At 35.9% G+C, this 23,978-nt stretch overlaps 1 protein-coding gene across 1 annotated transcript in view; it reads right to left on the bottom strand.

Moving 5' to 3' along the window:
- Positions 1 to 598: 598 nt before the first annotated feature.
- LOC144971725 (cholecystokinin receptor type A-like) overlaps positions 599 to 23,978 on the bottom strand; it is a 77,072-nt gene continuing 53,692 nt past the window's right edge. The window contains exons 2-8 of the mRNA XM_078912797.1: positions 20,703 to 20,817; positions 19,763 to 19,840; positions 18,593 to 18,786; positions 6,997 to 7,158; positions 3,026 to 3,228; positions 2,022 to 2,144; positions 599 to 1,456 (exon numbers count right to left, since the gene is read on the bottom strand). Of these exons, the coding sequence (XP_078768923.1) occupies positions 1,136 to 1,456; positions 2,022 to 2,144; positions 3,026 to 3,228; positions 6,997 to 7,158; positions 18,593 to 18,786; positions 19,763 to 19,840; positions 20,703 to 20,817 (1,196 nt within the window). The 3' untranslated portion in view covers positions 599 to 1,135. The remainder of the gene's footprint in view (positions 1,457 to 2,021; positions 2,145 to 3,025; positions 3,229 to 6,996; positions 7,159 to 18,592; positions 18,787 to 19,762; positions 19,841 to 20,702; positions 20,818 to 23,978) is intronic.

Genomic DNA, 23,978 nt, shown 5'->3' with positions numbered 1-23,978 from the left:
ATGCCTTAAGTATGACAACCGTACGATGTAAGCCGATTCCTTTGTCCATGTAAGCCAAATGGGGTGAAAAATCTTGTCCAAGGGGGAATAAAAGTGAAAGTGTCTGAAGGTAAGAATCCCTGCCGCTTAGGTTATAATGCAACACAGCATCCACTCGGCCACAGTGCATCATTATTTGATAATAAGAATTAATGGATTTTTGTCATTTTATGAAATCAGTCTTATATCAATACCGGTTTCTGAGGTATGAACATTGCAGGAGTCTAAAACTTTACTGGACGGGTCATATGCATTCAACATGCTTGAAAGGAGGTGACTTTTAAAATCCGTTCAGTGACACCCTGATAGAAAATGAGTTATTTTAATCTATTAGACACACTGAGTCACTATAGACTAAATGCCAAGTCTTGAACTCTATAGATTGATCTGTCTGCCTTCCTTGTCATGAGACGTACAGTGTGTTTCTTTTAATTATTGACACATTTCAGGTTTAACTAACTCTTGAGCTATTTAAGATATCAGCAATCAGTTTTTGCGATATCTGCAGAATTAATTTAAGTTTTGATTGATATAAAATTTAAACATGTGCGCTCTTTGGTAGCTGAGATATGACCTAATCAGTAGAAAAGTGTAATTTTGATATAAATTGTAATTTATTTTGACTTTGTCTGACATGATTCTCGAAAGTTTATTTCATTTAACCTATCAGTCTAAAGATATCAACTTGGCAACACACGATCAAAGTAAGATATCAGAAGAAAAAAACAACTTAACTTTAATAAATTTGGATGAATATTTTGAAAACCAAATTGATGTCGTTGCAGCTATTCTTGAGTTATTTAAACCTGAAATGTGACAATGATTAAATACAAACACTGTAAATTACGAATTATTTCAAAATTACCCTTTTCTACTCGTGACATCATAACTCAGCTACCAAAGGGGGCACTTAAATCATTCAAAACTTAAATAAATTCTGCATCTACAGCAACAAAAAAAAAAAAAAAAAAAAAAAAAAAAAAAAAAAACGTTTGATGAAATCTTACATAGATCTAGGTTTAGAGTTATTCAAATCTGAAATGCGTCAATAATTTTAATAAAACATACTGTATTATTTTCTTTATTTATGATAATCCTAATCGGACAAATTCCGATTAAATTCTCCTTCTTCGTCAATATGGCTGTCCTTGACCTTGCGACACCTATCAAGGACGGGCTGCCTAACTTTGAATGAGTCCGTGGTCATGACACTTGATGACGACGATCTTGAGTTGAACTGTTCGCTCAATCTTGACACAGCCGTACTACGACGGTGATAGTTATTGTGCTGATGGTGATGTTGGTTGTTGCTATTGAGGCTGCTGCTGTTGAGGCTACTGTTGCGGTGATTCCGTTGGTGTTGCATCTGTAGCTGCATCATGCGCCTCTCTCGTATGGTCTGAGGTGGACCACGACACTGAGGGATGAGAAGATATTGTGTTACATTATTATGTATAAACGCACGGATACACAATACTCAGATATAAAAAAAAAACAACATAATAACCAAATATGGAACCTTTTTTTAAAAAGTGTTTTTAAATTATAAGATTATAAGTGTGGCTATGTGGTCTTGTGGTATGACACTCGCTTTCGGATCGGAAGTTACTGGGTGTGAGCTCGCTTGGCGCATAGATGAGTCCTTGGAAAAGGCTCTTTTCTCACATTCTCGCATCGTACTCAGGTGTAAAATGAGAACCTAGCCGTTAACAGTGTTGTCTCTGTCGAAAAAACATTGTATTATCGCCTAACAGGCGTCATGTCTCGTTCTTCAATTTGCATGCATTTTGCCAGTTTGGCATTTGTTTTGGAATGCATTTAGGTTTTTGGAGATGGTGTCTGTCAGCATCCCTAAAACCGAAATTGGGGTCCAAATCATTGATGTCTAGACAGAATGCAATGTATTTTCTAATTGCCATCTTCCTCTCATGTTCAATATAAGTGTATGTTGGTTAGTTCCGCAAAATTGGTTTTTGACTTACCTGAAAGACTCTAAGAAAGGCTTCTCGGAACTTTTTGTTCATGAAGCAGTAGGTGATAGGATTGACACAGGATGAGAAATAGCTGAGTAAATGAAGTAACATCTTCGTTAAAGGAGTCACAACCTGGAAAGGGAGGTATAAGATACATTTTGAGTGATCTTGATATATCTAGTGTAGAACCCGTAATTTTCGTGGGGAAATAAGGCTATTTACGAACAAATACTTTTCTCTTTTAAATATCGCATTACTGTATTGTGGAAATTAACATAGACCGAGACAAATCTTTTGAGTCAATAAAGATCAAAATTGATCCGGTAATAAAGTTTGTTGGTGCGAGCAAATGAACCTGGCAACTAGGCGGCCAGATGGCAATTCTAAACATAAAATGGCCGTTCATTATGTCCATAGGAGATATTAAAATAATCTAATCATTTGAGTCAACGGTTGATAAAATCATCCTTAATTTAAGAAACGTTTGCAAGTTAGTCGTAAACAATTATGTAAAACACTTAAACATTAGTGTTTTCAAGTTAATTTAACCCTTCGACCATTAGACTCAAAGACAAGAGTCATGTTAACCTTTATCAGCTATAATTCAATTGGCTCCCAGAAGATTGTATTTGTATTGGTCGAGAGTTTTTATTAACCTCAGGAAGGAATAACGCTTATGTTACTTATAGAAAGTAAATGCTTGGCAATAAGTAGCTATACTTTTGAGTGATTTATATTTTAATACGACAACAAATGGATGCCTAAGATATGACTTTATTTTGCTATTTTAACCGGCCCATAGATGATATTTCGCCCATTTGTGTAATAATAATGAGAAAATATCGGGCATAGAGAATATAAATATCACGTTTCCAGGGAGCCAATCTCGAGATCCAATATGTTGTTCATTTTTTTCAGATTTTTTCTGAATTCTGCAATCTGTTGTAATACTATGCACATATTATATGCAAACTACTCAAATAAATAAATAAATAGATAAACAAAGGCCTTACCTGGTAGGCACTTTCCGAATGAAAGACCATCCATGTCTGTAACACGTAGAGAGGTGTCCAGCATAGAAAAAACTCCATGACAACTACAAAGAGCATTCTGATGACCCGTATCTTGTTCTTACGTATTCTCTGTGGGTTGCTGTGTCGTATCCTATTGGTCACCGACCGGCGGCTTTTCCGTCGTCCAAGTGAATTTAAGGTATCTAGTGTTGGAAAAATGTGTTAAAATGTTTACCTTTTTTATTCCCATGTACAAGGTTGCTCAAAGAATATGACATCCACCCCCCCCCCCCCCCCACCCCATCTCCGTTCCTTTTTTATTTTAAAAGCGTCCAGCAAAAAAAAAAAAAAAAAAAAAAAAAACTTTCTTGGACTTTAAATGTTATTATTGCCTGTGAATGATTGTTATTCAAAAGGTTCCGTCATCATCATCATCATCATCATCATCATCATCATCATCATCATCATCATCATCATCATCATCATCATCACTATTATTATTATTACTATTACTATTATTATTACTATTATCATCATCATCATCATCATCATCATCATCATTATCATCATCATCATTATTAGTATTATCGTTATTATGATATATACACGTAGCCTATATTATCCCCCCCCCCCCCCACTAATATACTGAGAAGGTAGGCTACATAATGATATCATATAAACACGCCTTAAGAGTTCATCGATCCGGTTGTTTTACGGAACGAACTGCAATTGGTCCTTGAATCAAATCCTCATCATTGTAACTATAAGCTCATCGACCATCCCGTCAGATTACCCTTTTCAATTGAATCTTTGGGTCTTTCTGCCAGTCCAACATGTATGTAAATATATTCATTAAACGCAACGCTACTGACAAACCGTAAACGGCGTGACTCGATTCACGCAATTAACCCTTTACACACGAGATTAGATTTTTACTAGTGCCGCGCTGAAGACCGGTCCTATTGGACCGGTCCTACGGTCTTTTAGCTGTGAACCGGGGATCGGTCCCATAGTGAAGACCGGCGGCGGTCCTCACTTCTTATCACCTTTCAACTAGTGCCGCGCTGAAGACCGGTCTGATCACCGTCGGTCTCGCGCCATAGCCTAAGCCTACTACTTCCCCAGCGATTCGTTGCCTTCGGTTGCCTATCTTCCACCAATCACCACCCATCCCACTTAATTAATCCCACCCACCCCCCTTTGCCATACACTAAACGACACAGACGACCATACAGGCAGACGACCACCAACCTCCACTCCGCAAACCGCCCTTTCGTGTGTGAGATGGGGGGAACAGGAGGCGCACGCCTTGGACGATTCCATTATACGGGGTAAATTTCAAAATTTACTACACCATAATGATCGCAATGACAATGATCTATGGTGAAGGCATGACCCCTCTTCTCTAATGGGTTATTGTTTGAAATGTATGTGACTACTAAAGATGTGTGTGTTTGTGTGTGTGTGTGTGTGTGTGTGTGTGTGTGTGTCGAACCTAGCAAGTAGCAAATCCGATTTTTTGTTTTCTTTTGTCCATCTCTTGTCACCACTCCTTTCTATCGCAGTGTTGTCATTTAAAATAATACAATAATATTAAAATTTCGTTTGGTGTTTTTACTAATCAAATAATATGAGTTTCATTAGTTTCTTCCTTCCAAAAAACCCAGTTATAACGTCTGAATTTAAAAAAAGTCCAATAGAATATTTGGGGACCCCGATAGCTCAGTTGATAGAGCACTCTCTTTATACGCAAAGGGCCAGAGATCGATCCCGGGTGCAGTCGAGTTTTTTCTGAATCCCTGTCTACTCAGCAATGAATGGGTAGCTGAGTTTGTTAGATCTGGCGAAAAGTCACCATCGACCCCTCTTATTACCTCATCCACCCCCTCTTATTATAACTTCACGTCTCTCTCTTACTCTTCAATGCTCGCTGCCCTCTATGTGTGTGTGGGGGGGGGGGGGGGGGGGGGGTAGGAGTTGCGTGTGTGTATCAACGCCACGAACAACTCGATCAACGCCTTGGGCGATGCCATTATCTCCGTTAATGGGGATAAATTTCAAATTTTATTAAATTATCGAAGTATCAATGAAGTACGGTGAGCAAATAAAGAAGGAATCACCCCTCTTCTCTAATTAGGTTACAATTTGAAATGAGTGTGACTACTCCGTGTGTTTTACTCCTGTAGACCACGGTTTTCATCGTGTAGCGGTCTTTAACGGTTCAAGAATGAACGATCCCACGGTCTCAAAGGTCAAACCGGTTTGAATTTCCAACAGTCTCTCAGGAATGTTCAATGTTGAAAAGGACCGGTCCTTAGGACCGGTCCTTGCGGTCTTCATTTCCCAAGGACCGTAGGACCGTGGTCCTTAAGCTTGCCAAGGACCGCCCCGCACTAATTTTTACCAGGACTCATACAACGACAGGACGAAATATCGCGAATTTGACTTCGGTTCATTTCCAGTCGCATTGATATGAAAAAAAAATAAGGTTTGAAATAGACATTGAAAAATACGAGAATTTATGGCTTGAAAGAAATACAGGCTTGTCTTGAAAGAGTTAATTTATCATACGTATGGTAGTTTATTGCAGTCCACTGAGAAGAAAAAAACCCAACAAATTTTCAAAATCTTGGCCAGAAAACTCATCTATCAAATATTGATCGATTAAAATGTTTCCAGGTTGAGAGTTTTATGTAAAATAAAGGGCTATTTCAATCGATCGATATTTGAAAGACGAGTTTTATGGTCCAAAAGGTGTTGGGGTTTTTTTTTTTTTAGTATAACATCATAAACAGTTCTGTCTTACAATGACAAAACACCGTTTGTCTATTTTGGCCAGAAAATGTTCATTCATAATTCGTAAGATTAAATGGATTCCCATCTTGTCTCAGAGTATTCAACACGAAACTACCTACTAGAAGTCTCCAGTTCAAGACCTTTTCGTAGGATTTGGTGACCAAAATGGCAACGATGTCTTATCACGGTCAGGGAAAATTAGTGACAATTTGTGGAGAGAATAGTAGTACGACGACTGATTAGCTTGTGGATAATTAGCTGATTTCTCAATCAATAAAGTTAGATTTCAATAATATAGCTAAAAGTCGTAATTTAACCCAAAATAAGTAATAAAGATGATGATGATGATGATGATGATGATGATGATGATGATGATGATGATACTAATATTAATAACAATAATAATAATAATAATAATAATAATAATAATAATAATAATAATAATAATGATAATAATGATAATAATAACATAATAATAATAATGATAATAATAACAATAATATTAAAAATAATAATAATGATAACAATAATAGTGATGAAAATAATAATACCAATAATAATAATAATAATAATAATAATAATAATAATAATAATAATAATAATAATAAATAATAATAATAATAATAATAATAATGATAATAATAATAATAATAATGATATTAATAATAATAATAATAATGATAATAATAATAATAATAATAATAATAATAGTGTAGTAGTAGTAGTAGTAGTAGTATAGTAGTAGTAGTAGTAGTAGTAGTAGTAGTAGTAGTAATAGAAATAATATAATAATAATATAATAATAATAATAATAATATATAATAATAATATATAATAATAATAATAATAATTAATAATAATAATAATATAATAATGAATGATGATGATGATGATGATGATGATGATGATGATGATGATGATGATGATGATGATGATGATGATGATGATGATGATGGTATAGTTTATTTCTAAAGCGCCTATTTCTGAATAAACAGCTCTAGTCTGCAAACATTTATCACAACCATCATGAGTTATTATGAAATCTAGAGTTATCTCTATCATAAAATAGTGTCTTTATAATTGTCATCATCATCATCATCATCATCATATTTTTTTAACAATGCTTTTCACTCATCAATGAAAACCTACATGCAGACGCTGACACAAATCCATACCTGATCTAGATATACATTTTGGTGGTGTTATGGTTCCTCCCTGAGATAATGACGTATCCGTTGAAGTGTATGACGTCACACTGCGACAGGACGAGTCTCTATGCAGTAGTCGGAGTTCGATAGTTCTGTAGTTCCTCAAGATGAAATTGCCCCCCACAATACCTGGAAAGAATAAAAATATTATGGATTTCAATTATTAATGTGGAATTTGTAGCACTTCTGCATCCATGACATACGTGGCTGTGAGTGGAAAGACAAATGAGCTTGATCTGTGTAATCTTATCTTTCCTTTTCTCTATCTAAAACACTTGGCATAAGTCAAGAACCTCTTAAAGTGATTGTGAAGCGCAGAAAACTGTCTTGGTTTGGACACCATACTCGACACAATAGCCTGAGTAGAACAGTCCTATAGGGCACTGTAGGAGGCCAGCGCAGAAGAGGGCGCCAAAGGAAGATGTGGCTGGACAATATAAAAGAATGGACAGAGATGTCGGTTCCGGAGCTGCTACATAGGGCTAGCAACAGGCAGGCATGGAGGAAGACTGTAACTTCTGCTTAGCGCAAGTCCCCCCGACGACCATCCGGTCATGGGATTGAGTGAGTGAGTGATAAGTCAAGAGTTTCAAATGTGTTCATTTTGGAGCATATCTAATCCTATTACAAACGCAAATGTTTCTGAAAGATGCCCACACACAAAATGATAATTTTTATACGATTTTTAAAAGAACAACTTGTCTGTTTTCCAAAATGTCATAAGTAATCGGCGGGTCTCTTCGGGCAATGTTTACACAAGGGTCTTAGCCTAGGTGCATATATTTTCAGGTCTAATAATTGAACGTAATTATGGGCTTGTTTTAAAATTGTTGAAACGGACAATATTTTGCGATGATTTGCGTGTATTTCTATTACAACAATGAGCTCATAATAATTTGGGTTATCAGACCTGCAAATTAGTAACGACGGCTGAGCAAAAAGGGTCAGCCTAATTACATGTATTATGTTTTACGAATTAATATTTTATTTTCCTTGTAGCCCCTTATCTCAATGTTCTACTGATATATTATTGTTTCAAGCATTTGCTTTATTTTTTTGGGATCAGAGATCACGTTTATTTGTTTGGTTGAGCCTATTGAAAGGTCTCACATAACACACACACGCACAAACACATACACACACAAACACACACACACACACACACACACACACGAATAAATTGCCTTATTTCCATTATTTGTTTGAGCAAATCGCCTCTTTCTTATATTATTTCTCAAATGCTAAATTTCAAAGCAATTGCCCCTCAATAATTTCATTTCCTTGGCGACAATAAAACATTAAAGTGTCTACAGCATCGGTAAACCCTCAAAAACAAATAAACAAACAAGCCATTGATGCTGTTTATCATTAGACTCGTATTTGATGTAGCATGAAAAACAACCGTTTTTATGTGTCTAGAATTAATAGATTTAATTATTAAATAGCTTTTCCATGTGATTTTCTTTCCTGTATAGTAACGCTTCGATATACCACCATGTTTTGGAGCTAGGCTATAATGAATGTATTTATCAACAGCGATACAAAATTTGTGCGGAGTTTGAAAAAGGGCATGAATGTGTTGTGTCAAGGATAATAATAGCTCTAGAAATATCTGGAGTTATTTTCCACCTGCTTTTCGTTTTCGTATACAGTAATGCCTTATTACACCGGAGCTGGGAATTTTGGACCTTTCAAAGTTTAATGAATTTGACACATTTTTCAAAAGGCGCAACAGCTTGCCTTTCAAAAACATATATGGTAGATGGTATGATAAATACCTACTGCCAAAACAACGGAACACCCAAAAAAAAAGGCTTCCATTGAGTATCATTATTGATCCATCTCGGGCTTAATCGCCTCATCATTATAAAAAAAAAACACGAGTAAATAATCGAAAGACTGGAAGTGCCTAACGTGCCAAAATGATTATATATTGCTTTATGAAAGCTCAAACACCATCTAATAACAATTACTGCCACTCAACTTTACGACATACAGAACACTAAATGAAAGAAAAATGTATGGGTTAACCAAAAGTGACTTTTACCCAGACTTATAATCATAAATATTTCTAGAGGCATGGTGTAACGAATATTTCCCCCAAAATGTGTTGTCTTGACTGCAGCTCGCCAATGCTTTTGCCGTTGACGGGTGTGGGTATAATGATGTTATACTGTTGGTATTTTTATGTATTAAAAAATAATCTAAGACAAAACATTTTAGAAAACAAAGTTAACAATATAATGGAGGGTAACATACCGATAGTTTACTGTATTTTCATCAAGGCCATAGCATTAAATACATACGTCTTTGACGACAATTTACGCCACCAAAGTTAGAGCTTAGATTTAAAGGATTATCATATCTGTCTCCAATGATCCGATTTTCATGTGATTAAAATTGAATTCCTCCCCGTGCCTTCTGTTTGCATCATTATTTCTGATCTAATTAACCAAATAAGAGACGATATACACTGGAGGGAGAGGGCAGGAATGTAAGAACAAATATGTGAAATGTGGATGTATCTAACACTAGCATGTCGCTCGTCGGAAAAGTGTGTGAAATACAAAAAAAAAAAAACGAAAGAAAAAGGAAAAACTACAATTACACCCCTTCCCCTTTGCCAAGCAGCGTTAGCTAACACACATGTGACACATATATAGAGTCAACTTTCTTTTTCTGTCGGAATAAACAAGATTGGGAAAATTGAGGTTAAATTCAAAATGGTGGTCAGAATTAGAAAATAAGGTTTTTTTTCAGTTTAGAGACAAAATTTAATTTTCCCAATGATAATATAAATGTTACCTAAAATGAAAGTTAAACTTAACGCCTTTTTATTCTTTTAAAAGCTATGCACCGTGTCATTCTTCAGTTTGGCTGATGTCTTATTTATAATGTTACTCCAACTATTTACAGAAATAAGATAATACCGATGGACGTAATTTGTGGGTTAACCAAACGGCTGGGTGAGAAAGGCATAGCTCTGAAACACCGGAGAGAAGGGTCTGCGCTCAATCTGAATCTTCCTTTCATGTCCATCTTCACTCATAAAAATAACATTATGTTGAACATCAGCAGTGATCCAGAAGCTCTGTAAATAAATCTAAATATAGTGGGTGCAGATGTAACTTCTCGCGGTAAATTGTTCCAATCATTAATGGTTGTGGGGTAAAATGATATTTTCTGAGGTCTTTGGTGGATGCCAGAGAGGGGAATGAAATTGTCCATGTGGGAAGTCCTCGATGTTCGTGTCGGTGTCTGGAGATCAGGATTTGAAAAAGCCACCAGGTTGCTCTTTATCTTATACATCATGGTCAGGCAAGCTACTTTCCTCCTAGTTTGGAGCCACTTCCATTCCAGTTGATCAATCATGCTGCTCACACTTGATGTTTTCTTATAATTTACCATAATAAACCGAGTGGCTCGTATCTGCAATGACTCCAGTTCATCAACAAGGTGTTTTGTGTGTTTGTTCCAAACAGTTGTTAAAAACAAAAACTAGAGGTGTCTAAATGAGCAATAAGATGGAGAGAAAGGTAAATAGAGTAAATTTGACTCATATATTATGAACATTTTGTTTTGTGTTGTTCATAATAATATACAAGTCAAATTTACTCCCTTTGTCTTTCTCTCCATTCCAAACAGTGTATGCGTATTCAATTTGTGGTCGAACTAATGACTTGTAAGCTGGTGATTTTAGGTTGTTGATTTAATCTTTAAATTTTTTCGAATGTAATCCAGGGTCCTATTTGATTTTGTTTTGATGTTGTTGATGTACTCGCCCCAGTTTATGTCTGATTTTATTGTTATTCCTATATATTTGGCTGATGTTATGTGCTCTAAAGTGTGGTTAAGTAGCTTGTAATCGCATGTAATTGAAGATTTTTTTTCTGAAGATGGAAATGACATTGCATTTCTGTGGATGAAACTCCATGCGGCGACTCTGTTCCCAAACCGTCAGTTTTTCGAGGTCGTGTTGCAGATGTGCTCAACTTTGCGAAATCCCAGGTTTGAGGGGTTTTGACAAAATGAAGGTAATTTAGATGGATCGATTTTTGAAGGACGACTGACCAAATATTCAAATACGTGTCTTTCTAGATTACGGCAATTTACTGGTTAATGGCTGGTCCTAAGACGACACGAAAAAAAAACACGAAAAAAATTGAGCTTTTTTAAAGCGCAATATCCATTAAACGTGCTCAGGGCGATTTACAAAGGGTCAGTAACACGTCAGGAATACATAACATGTAGAACGAGACATGAAGCCTATTAGACGATATTGCAATTTTTTTCCCGACAGAGACGACGCAGCTTAACGACCAGGTGCCAGGTACTCATGATACACCCAAGTATGGTAGGGGAATGTGAATAAAAAGTTCTTTTCAAGGACTCAACTATGCGTCGAGCAAGGCTTGAACCCATGACCTTCTGATCCGAAAGCGGGTGTCATACCACTAGACCATATAGCCGCACGACGCTGATCCATGGAACAAATTAAATACAGAATGTCATTAGAAATCACCCATCGTGTACTGTATTTATATTATATTAGAGTGAAGCCGTACTGGCTCGTGGAAAAATACAAAAAAATGCTAAATAGCCGTACGCATCTTCGCGTCACAAATGTGTTGCTGCAATAATTTAGTATTATAAATTAGAACACTCACACACATACACACACACACACACATACAGACACACACTGACATAAATCCCATACATATACAGTAACATGTACTCATTAAACTTGAGCTCTTTAGATCACATAATATAATAATGGGTAATGAACAGCCATTTTCGATACTTAAACCACGATGAGTTCAATAAAATTGAATTTAAAAGAACATTTGAATCAGTTGCCGTTGTCTACAAAAAGATCAATATTTTTTTGTCTTTAGCAGTAAAAAAGGAAAAATACAAAGTAAGTACTGAACGCAAAGAGAGCTTTAATGAATATGAACAAAATGAGGCAACGGACACAATGTGATGTGATGAAAGGAGAAAATATCTATAGAATTTACACGGAGATGCGATGATAAATCTCTCCTTTAGTTAACTCTCCCCCCCCCCTCTCTCTCTCTCTCTCTCTCTCTCTCTGTCCCTCTTCTCTCTCTTTCTCTCGCTCTCTCTCTCTCTCTCTCTCTCTCTGTGTGTGTGTGTGTGAGTGTGTGTGTGTGTGTGCGTGTGTGTGCGTGTGCGCGTGTGTGGGGGGAGTGATTTAGTTTACGACAATCCAATCGATGTTTATAGTTCCTTTTTTAAAACATATAATGGGCACGCTCTAGCATAATGAATCATCAAGTATAAAGCAACGTTTGGAGGAAAAAAATAATTATTGTGGAAATCATATATTGTAAATGTATTGATCAATACCACTTAACAGGAATATCAATCACAGTTCTTTCAATTATGTCATAATGACAATATAATCTTTATAAAAGAATGGTCTTGCTTGTATCTTTAATGTCAGATATGGAGTAGAACAGTGCAATTTATCATAAACCAAAATGACCAAAATGACTAAAATGTCGTACTTTGGGGGAAAAAAACTAACCCGTATTTTAAAATTTGGCCGGCAAACTCGTCCTTCAAAAATCGATCGACATTCATCTTGGCAAAAACTCTCAAACAAAAACTCTCAAAAATGGAATTTCGAAGCCCAGTTTTGAGGGTTTTTGCCAAGATGAGTGTCATTTAAATCGATCGATATTTGAAGGACAGGATTTACGGCAAAATTGTTATATATAGTTTTTCCAGAGTTCAGGAGTTAACTGGTTAATTAATCTGACGTACTTTGAAAAAACATGCCTTAAAAATCTTTAGCCAGGAAACTCGTCCTTCAAATAAAATTATCCTGATTTTGTCAAAAACTCTAACATTTGGTTCTTCAGTAGAGTTTAAGATTTGAGAGTTTTTGACAAGATGGTGGTCCTTTTAACTCACTCAACCCTAACACCGACTATATCCGTAGTTCACCCGGGTTACTTTTACCCCATGCCTATTTATTACATTTTTCTGAGACAAATTATAGGCGGAGTATCAAAGCTAATGTTTTTAGTTTTTGCATGTTAATGAAAGTTGAATAAAACTTTCTATGTAGATACATGCTCATTTTTAATACATTTTTTCCAATTTTGAAAAGTAGCAAAAATCTCTTGGATTGAGTGAGTTAATCGATTGATGTTTAAAGGACGAGTTTTCTGGCAATTTTTTTTTAAAACGTGTTTGATTCCTTTTCAGAGTACGGCAGTAATATTTTCCTTCAAGTTGTTGAGTTTTATTCACGGTGCCATGTGGCTACGTGCTCACTAGCATCTTGTACTAGATCTATCTAGCTGGTGACAATCGTCTTGGACTGCCATCTCATCAGCCTATTGTGAAACAAACTGTACAATATAGTCTCTTCAAGTGTAAAGAGCTTTTAATCCTGATTTGTTTCTAGTCATCCCACAGTTGTCAAAATAGATGCAATTTAATTGGTTTTAGGCAACGTGTCGATATTTATAGGTCTGATAATTGAACGCAGTAGGGAACAAAGTGTGATGTCAACAAAACTGGTTCCATGCTCACTGGAAGTGTAAAACCACTCTTCCGGAGTACTGGATACATACTTTGTGTAAGTGATCTTCTCATTTCAGAGTGATGGCATCTTATTTTCTAGTCTAAATATATGCTGGTAGTCAATAAAGATCATCCTTTTTTTACGTCCCGTAATCCTAAGAATTTGTCTATACATCCTGCTACTAAAATAGTTATGCCACCATATTATAGTTCAACATGTAACCTATTCATTATTACTCCTCCAAAGGTCTGGTTACACACATACTTCCAAGGAGTTTGGAACCGTTAAGGTAGAACGTGTGGCTTCACGACTTCTCTGCCCCATTCTGGGCTCATTTTAACATTGATATAATTGACTCTTTATTGCATTGGTTTGATAGTATTTCCAATAGAACAGAAGAATGTGGTTATCAGGCCTGCATATATATATAAGTAAACGTCAGTTTTAGATTTCCATAAAAATTCGCAACGTCTATATTTTTAAAAAAGTAATTAAAATGATATTATTTTGTAACTACGAGATATCAAAGTCCAGGTCAGTTTCCTCTCTTTTTCTTTTATTTTTCGATTGTCTTCTGGTTCAAGAACCTATATGTATCCCAGCCTCTGACCTGAAATTATCCCATCTACCACAGTGGGAGCGTCTACGATGGGCTTAGCCCTCTTTTATCATTATCCACATGATTATCCCCTTCACTTTGAAACAAATTGTATCCCATCGATTTCGTCTTTGTGTCTCCCTCTACCGTATGATTTCATCCATGTACTTTTTCACACTTTAGGAACGCTATTTCACATAATTTTTGTCATGATCCGTCTCTGTAAATCTATGTTCGCTTCTTGCCCTGTTCTGATAAAAGAGCTTTATCGACTTCTGAGGACGAAATTAAGAACTATTGCTTGGGGTTTTTTTACTATCCTTTATTCATAGTGCAAAATATCATACTAAGTGAATTATCTATCTCTTTGTCTCCATATCTCTCTCTCTCTCTCTCTCTCTCTCTCTCTCTCTCTCTCTCTCTCTCTCTCTCTCTCTCTTTCTGTCTTTCTCTTTCTCTCTCTCTTTCTTTCTTTTTCTCTCTCTCTCTTTCTCTCTCTCTTTCTCACTCTCTTTCTTTCTTTCTTTCTTTCTTTCTTCATTTCTCTCTCTCTCTCTCTCTCTCTCTCTCTCTCTCTCTCTCCCTCCCTCTCTCTCTCTTTCTCTCTCTCTCTCTCTTTCTTTCTTCTCTCTCTCTCTCTCTCTCTCTCTCTCTCTCTCTCTCTCTCTCTCCGCAATCTCTCGGCTATGTGGCCTTGTGGTATGACACTTTCCCTCGGACTTGAAGGTCAAGGTTTCGAGTCTACTCTGAGGGGTGCATAGTTGAGCCCTTGGAAAAGGGTCTTTACTCACCTTCTTTCGCCGCACTCAGGTGTAAATTGAGTACATGGCCGTTAACAGTGTTGTATCAGACCAAAAAATAATGTAATATTGCCTAACAGGCGTCATATCTATCTCATCGTACATGTTTAATGTTACTGTTGTTAAATGCTACCTCTTGTAAAGCGATTTGAGCCCTCGAATTACGCCAGAATCTGTTTGTCGACTTTTCGTCAGCTTTTAATGCCATGAACACAGATATTTTGCTTCAAAAGTTGTGCAACATGGATATTCCAAACTACCTTATTAAATGGTATAAAGAGTTTCTGACCCATAGACCGCAATGTGTAAAATTGGGTGAACATTTCTCCAACAAAAGAACGTTGTCGAACGGATGTCCCCAAGGCTGCGTGAGTTCACCAATCCTGTACATCTTATACACCAACGACTGCAGACCATCCTTTGAAAATTGTTTTATAGTGAAATATGCAGCTGATACTGCTATTCTTGGCTTATTAAAAGATAAAGTTACCGAAAAGAATTATTTCAAACAAATAAATATATTCACCAATTGGTGTAAACAAAATCAGCTTGAATTAAATGTTGAAAAAAACAAAAGAACAGGTGTTTAGTGTAAAAAATAAGAAAGACTTAAAGTGTGTGGCGATCGGTAAAAATGATGTTGAGATATTTGAATATTTTAAATATTTAGGAATAACCATTGATAGTTCCCTCAATTTCTCTCAACATATTAATATAATATCTAAGAAAGTTGTCCAAAGATTATACATCCTAAGGAAATTGAGAACATTTCAAGTAAGGAAGAAAACTATGTTAAGAGTTTATGACTCATTGATTAAAAGTGTAATTGCGTTTGGCTGCACCATATGGTTTGGAGGATGCCGACTTAAAGATAAATCAAAAATTTCAAAACTATCAAAGAGGCATCAAAAATAATAAACCATCCTCTTGATGGAGTAGAAAGAATTCATGGAAAAGCAATAGAAAGGAAAGCATTCTCAATTACCAACAATAAAAAACATATTTTATACGATGAATTTAGTCTTTTACCATCTGGGTTTTGTCAGATTAAATGTAGAACTAACAAGTATAAATCAACGTTTGTTCCATCAGCAATAAAAATTTTGAATATTTCATATGGTACAGAAAAACCAAGGATTGATTCGTTGACTGATTAACTGATTAATTTATTTAATGTAAGATTAACTGACCAATTGATAATGATGATAATTTTTGGTGTCGAATTGCCACAATCGTAACAAATTGAAAACGAAATGAATATGTTTATGTTGTGTATATCGCACGTGTGAAAGAAAGAGAGGAGAGAGAGAGAGAGAGAGAGAGAGAGAGAGAGAGAGAGAGAGAGAGAGAGAGAAAATAAGTAGGAGTGAAATATCTGTTCAATGTTACAGTTATCGTTTAACGTTATAACAAGTGTAACTAAATGACAAATTGCCATATTTATGGACAATAAAGATCTATTATTATTATTATTATTATTATTATTATTATTATTATTATTATTATTATTATTATTATTATTATTATTTAGTGGATATTATGCTTTCTAAATGCTCGAGTTTTTTTCTGTCTGTCTGTCTGTCTGTCTGACTCGCGCCCCTTTCCCACAACTCCCTTTCTCTCTCTCTCTCTTTCTCTCTCTCTCTCTCTCTCTCTCTCTCTCTCTCTCTCTCTCTGTCTGTCTGTCTGTCTCTCTGTCTTAGTGTCAATCTGGTATTTTGTCGGAATGAACTACTAGATAAAGACCATTGAATGTAGACTACATTATTAGGAAAATTCAACGGTTTGAAGATTAATAATTGATGAGGGTATTTATATAGCGCAATATCCACTCGAAGTCTCAAAGCGCTTTAAAGGGGTCCCAGACCAACAGCAACACTTAACCTGTAGAACGAGACATGACGCCTGTTAGGCGATTTTACATTTTTCGGACATAACAACACTGTTAAGGCCTGGTACTCATTTTATACCTGAGTGCGAAAAAACCGTTACAGAAACACAGACAGACAAACCAAATCCTTTTTTTAGCTTGGGCGACGAAGAGTTTCTGGAATTACAGAATTTATGAAGGACAACAGACAAAGCCGAAAGGACTCTGCTGACCCGATGATGTCTTCGCCAAACAAGCAGCTTCGAATTGCGTCGTGGAACGTTCGCACCATGTATGAAGCAGGAAAAAGCTCTCAAGTTGTGACTGAGATGAGAAGATACAGGCTGCATACTTGGAGTAAGCGAAACCCACTGGATACATAACAAAGAAAGTATTGGACTGGAACCCTCAGGGCAGAAGATCAAGGGGAAGACCACGAGGAACATGGAGAAGAATTAAAGAAGCTGATATACAGAGAAGTGGTAAGACCTGGAATGAGATAAAAAAGTTGGCTCAGGATAGAGAAGGATGGAAACTGTTTGTCTGTGGCCTATACTCTGACCCAGGGTGAAAAAGGCAATGATGATGATGATGATGCGGTGAGAGATGAATGAGTAAAGAGCCGTTTCCAAGGACTCAATCAACTATGCGCCGAGCAAGGCTCGAACCCAGGACCTTCCGATCCGAAAGCGAGTGTCATACCACTAGACCACATTGCCTTGATAACAGCTCACTCCTCTGCTTTACTCTAAAAAAATAATCCAGAAAACACGTCCTTCAACTATCGATCGGTTAAAACGTGACTCATCTTGTCAAAAACTCTTAAATATGGGACTTCATTGAAAGTCCCATGCTTGAGAGTTGTTTTGGATACGATAAGAGTCGTTTTCATCAATCGATGATTTGAGGATGGGTTTTCTGCCCAACATTCAAATACTATTTTCTTTTTGGTCCTGAATAAGGGCGCTTTTTCAATAAAGGCATTTATTTAAACTCCAAACTTGCAACTTAAATTGAAAATATTATAAGCACCAGGTCTACTCCGACATAATACAGAGTTTGCGCAGACGACGATAAGAGACAACGAACGATAGAGAAAGTGGTCATAGCCACGCCCACTCAGATTATCGTCGTATTTATCGTTCGTTCCACGACGAGCAGTAACAGTAGGACAGAGAAGTCGTGATGTCACACCTTCCTCTTTTCCGATTCAAAACTCTTTGGAAATGTGAAACCAATTCTCCGGACAATGTATAAACAATGAATAGGTTACATATTGAATCATAAGTTGGTGTAACTGTTTTAGTAGCCGGATGTATATGCAAATTCATATGATTACGGGGCGTAAAAGAGCGAGGATGGATGATCTTCATTGACTACCAGTATTTGATTTGGCTAGAAAATAAGATATCATAACCCCTGAAACCAGAAGACCATTTACACTATGTATGTATCCAGTGTTCCGGAAGACTGGCTTTACACTTCCAATCAGATTGGAACCAGTATTATGACATCCCGCTTTTGTCCTCTATTGTATGATATAAAAAACATTTTTTTTTAAATTAAAAAAAATAATAATATATAAATTATATTATATATATATATATATATATATATATATATATATATATATATATATATATTTATATATATATATATATATATATATATATATATATATATATATATATCCCGCTCCAAGTTAATTGTGACAGAGATAAGATTTTTTTCACCGTTCTTACCATCTTCTGGCATCCCCATATCCATACTAGATCTGACGTCAAACATCAACGTGTTGACCACCTGACTGTAGGCTACGGTCATCAGGAGGACTGGAACCACCAACAGGATGAGGTCAAGAAACACCATGTAGGCCTGCTCTAGACGCACGTAAGGCCAGATCTCGCGACACATGTAGGCTCCATTTCTAGAGAGGTATATAAAAGAATTGTTTAAAGGCGGTGTTACCTCCAAATCCTAGCCAATCTAAAGCATGCAATATCTATTAGCTGGAACGAAATTGACATCCTCAGCTTTTTATTATCGCTTTTAGACAGCCATTTTACTGAATAGTTCTTACTAAATTCTACAAATCAGACTATAAATATTCAAAGTTACAAATAATTTTGTTTTTTGGTACGTTATATCTGGCTGGTGGATATTGTGAGTATTTGACCTAAACGCGAAACATCAATATTATGACGGATAATAAGTTTAACGATTGATCTGGGTAACTTCATCTTCTTCAAGTACCAAGTCTGTGCCAGACATCGGTGATCATGGTACGTCATTCATCTCTCTGATCAGATAACATCAAAAAACTAATATTACTCTTCTTTTTCTTTGTCACCCAACTGTTCAAACTATTCAAATATGTTTTTCTTGGCCAATATAATATTATTGTTTCTTTTGTTTTGTGTTGTTTTTTGTCTTTTTTCTTCTTTTTTTATTCCTTTTTTTTTTAGTTTGGAATTTTTGCTTGTTTTTTGTTTTTTTTTAATCTAGTTTATTTCAGATTATAACAGTACTTATTTGACAAAGCTAAGTTGCAGATTAACAAAAGAGGCCACCTGCCCTTGCTAAATTAGTCTAGAAAACAAAACATAATATAACACTCAGTCTTTAAGTATACTGATTGCAAAACTCCAGTTGTAAAAATCTTGAAATGTAGTCAAAGAATTTACCTTTGAAATTTGTTCAGTCGCACTCTTATCAAACTCATTTTTATTCGTCTTGGCCAAGGAACTTTTTCTTCAAATATTGATCGATTTACAACAAAAAAAACGCAACTTATCAAACTGTCTGAAACCTGAGTCTTCAAAGAAATCATTTTAATTAATCGATATTTGAAGTCTGGCCTGAATTAAAATTAAATGTGTTATGAGAGAACAATCTCAACTTACCCTAGGGCAATGTGTTTCTGGAATATCGCGGTCGGGGACATGAGAGCTGCTGAGAGAATCCAACACACCACGATACATCTGAGAAAATACATCATTTCTTATCATCCAATATTCATATCAGATCATATTATGGAAAGGGTTATTTAGAACCAATGAATACCCCGTGTATTGCAATTTATACAATTATTTCGAATCTGTCCAGAGAAGCAGCCTTTTTAGTTTCTTACCTGATACTGTTCCAAATTTTTACAGTTCTTTTAATCTAAAATAAAGCCCCTTTATGCTATTTGTGTATCTGTAAAAAATGATTTTAAACCGATCTCCTCTGGTAATTTTTGTACAAAAAAATTAACAGAGTTAATTATTAAACTGGTGGGAGGAATTTTGCTTCGTATCAATCCATAGAAGGTCCCATTTGTAGGTCTCGTGAATGATACGAGGCATTTGGCTAAATCCAATTTCGTGCTAACATTTTCAATTTAAGTCAAAGAAAGAGAAAGCCTATTACATTATATCCCATATTGTTTTATTGGACAGATATTGTTGTTCTAGAATGTGTTTAATTGCGTGCGTGTGTGTGGGGGGGGGGGGGGGGGGGGGTTCTGTCGTAAAGAAACCCACAAAATTGCTAAATGCAATCTTATCGTTGCGCATCCTTTAAGAACTAATAGGCTTCAAAAAACCTTTAAATGCTGTGTGAAACTTTCATTCCTAGGTACAATTTTTCATAGTTATATAATCATTATTTAAAATTATTAGATATGTAATACACAAATGCGTATAATTGTCAAGGTTCGTAGTATAATTTTTGCTATCAACACTCATTTTAAATGTCCACCCTCATTCATTTTTTATTCATCTAATTCATTGACATATTATTATTAGGTTGACGAGGTGCGCTACATGAGAATATAATATTCCAATTCCATTTTTCTCTTACCGATATGAATGAGAGAGAGTCTGCCACGATCTTGAATGAAGTGGTCGACAAATGGCAAAATAACGCTCTAGAGAAATGGCGACCAGGGTGAAGCAACTCCCACCCACCGATACGGCTGTGGAAAAATGAAACAAGAATTTATCAGTAGATTAATTGGACAGTTCTATTAAGGCCAATGGGCCTGCTATTATTCCCCTTTTTAAAAATTCGTATGCTTACCTTTTCTCAATTTTATTAATTAACGTCCCGACCAAATTTCGATAAGCACAAAATATCAGTATTCAGGGTAAATCATTTAGTCTGTTCAAATATATTATTACACCCGCTTTCTTCTTTTCTTCTTTATTAATGTTAAGATACGTACGGGATCTCATCGAGTTATATGATTCAGAAAAGTGAGTGGAGCAGGCACGTGTGTTGATAACAAGATATGAAGTGAGTAGGAAAGTTCCAGAAGACAATGGAGAATAAAATTTTCGCGGCGGCGATGGGGGCTCGAACCGGCGACCCTACTAGTACGACAAATCCGTATCAGTAAGGTCGCGGGTTCGAGCCTCCATCGCCGCATCAAAATTTTTATTCTCAATTATTGTCCCCTGGCACTTTCCTACTCACTTCATTTCTTGTCATTATAGACATTGTAAATACATTTATAGTCAAAAATAAAATCAAACGTGGAATTATTGGATTTGGGGGTGAAGTCCTTTGCAGTCTTCCTTTTATATTGAGTTCAACAGAGTCTCGGATTTAAGAATAATTTTTGACAAGCTTTAAGTCATGCTCTATGCGCTTTAATTTCACTTTTAGAAATCTGCTTCACTGCGACATAATACCGTTTTAAAAAGACTGGTTACATACTTCCCGAACAATAAACCGTGTGTGTGTGTGTGTGTGTGTGTGTGTGTGTGTGTGTGTTTATTGACACATTTTAGGTTTGAATAACTTCAAAGCTATGTAAGATTTCATCAAACGGTTTAATTGCTATAGGTGCAGAATGCATTTAAGTTTTGATTGATATAAGCTTTAACACTGTGCGCCCTTTGCTTTGGTAGATGAATTATGACGTCTTCAGTAGAAAAGGGTAATTTTGACATAAATCGTAGGTTACAGTTTGCTTTTATCATTTCAGGTTTAAATAACCGAAGAACCGCTGCAACGACATCAATTTGATTTCCAACATAGTAATCCAAATTTAATAAGGTTTTTTTTCTGATACCTTGTGTTCTTGTGTTTTCACAATCGTCCGATTTAAAACTCCACGTGACCACCATCATTTTGAATGACAATCCGCAAATGTCCCTCCAGTTCGCATTCGTCTTTTCCAGCATGAGTAATCTGGTACAGCGAACGGCTTCTCTTATTTCTGTCTTCAGGTCACGCATGTCTCTCACGGGAGTTCTAAACACTCTGCTCTTCTCATATCCCCATAAAAAGTCAAGTGGGGTTAGATCAGGTGATCTTAGAGGCCAGAAATTTGGACCATTTCTGCAGATCCATTGGTTTGGGAACTGTTCCTTTAAAAATTCCCTCACATTTATCCACTGAGGGGGAGCTCCAGTCCGTTGGTAAAAGATGTTGGGTTAAAGATAATCAAATTGAGGGACTCCGTATGATTCTATCATGGCCAGAATTCTAACAGATAGTTTGCTGTTGTCACTGTCATGTCGTCAAGAAAGAAATGACCGAACCTCTTTCCCTGGTCAGTTCACACCAGACATGACTTTTGATGATTTGCGATGACACTCGATAACTTAATCTGGTTTTTTCTTTCTCCATTGTCGATCATTATGACTGTGTACACGCCCGGACACGTAAAAAGTTGCTTCATCTGAGAAGGCAAAGTTTTTAGTGAGTTGCGTCTGTCAAGGTTCGATACTCATGACGGACCAAGCCTAAACAAACTACTATTGATGTCTAAATTGCACTTTTCGACTGATGACGTCATAACTTAGCTACCAAAGGGAGCCACATTATTAAGCCTTATATCAATCAAAACTTGAATACATTCTGCACATATGGAAAAAAAAACGTTTGATGAAATCTTACATAGGTCTCGAGTTATTCAAACCTTAAATGTGTCAATAATAAAAAAATTTAAAATGTATAAAAAACACACTGTATATTCCAACACCATATTTTCTATAGTCCTCACCGTTTGACCAGTCAATTGACGTACTCTAGAAAAAACATGTAATTTAAACTTAACTAAAATCAATTTCGCGAAGTCCCAGGTTTTAGAGTTTTTGCCAAGATGAGGTTTACTTAAATTGATCGATATTTGAAGGACGAGTTTTCTGGCCAAATGTTTTAATACAAGCTTTCCCAGAGTACGGCAGTTAGCTGGTTAACCATCCTATCAGAAGGTTATTTTCCCCCTTCACCTCAACTCCCCCCTCATCTCCCCCCTCATTCCATGTCATCTCCAATCTCAATAGGGTTTATCAAATGGATTACTGTCAATCTCACCAGTCCCAACGAGGGACAATCTCTTCGAGTCACCATACATCTTCCTACTGTATATGATTCATCTTAACAACGCCGCTACCACATTATCTCATTCGTCTATAGTGTTTCATATATCCTGTTTCGTTGATCAAGGGGAAACCCGAAACGCACATTTTATTTGTTTTCGTATATCAAATTGGAGCTTACATTCAATTTCAATTATTATTTGTTACATATTATAGTGCTATTATAAAGTATGACTTTATATCGTTCTCATTGTTATATAACTTAACATAGCGTGGCTAAAGGCTTAAATTAGGATGGTATCAATTAAACGCCTTTGATATGGAGAATGCAAAGGGATTTATTGATAATATCATCAATATGAAATTAAACAAATGTGGCGAATCGTTTCAAAACGGAATATTGTCGGGTGATTGGGATGCTTACAATGGAATTTGTAGTCAAAAACATGATCAAGTTTACGTGGTCTACTAAGGAAGAAAAACATTGTTTCTTAAATCGGAAAAGACGAAATAAAGTTTCAGATTTTATATCATTTTGACCTGAGAGTCACTTTTCAGCATCTTGTTCATCCCGACAAAATACCGTTTGGAGGCTATGGGTTACAAATGACCATTACTGGTGGTGATGATGATGATGATAATAATAATATATAATAATGATAATAGAAATAAAATAATAATAATAATAATAATAATAATATAATAATATAATATATAATAATTATAATAATAATAAGAAGAAGAAGAAGAAGAAGAAGAAGAAGAAGAAGAGAAGAAGAAAAGAAGAAGAAGAAGAAGAAGAGAA

Source organism: Berghia stephanieae, chromosome 4, assembly GCF_034508935.2.
Source record: "Berghia stephanieae isolate SIO BIC M18660-M18661 chromosome 4, UCSD_Bste_1.3, whole genome shotgun sequence".
Lineage (NCBI taxonomy): Eukaryota > Metazoa > Mollusca > Gastropoda > Nudibranchia > Aeolidiidae > Berghia > Berghia stephanieae.
The sequence above is the reverse complement of the archived record's forward strand: the minus strand, read 5'-3'. Positions and strand labels throughout refer to the sequence as shown.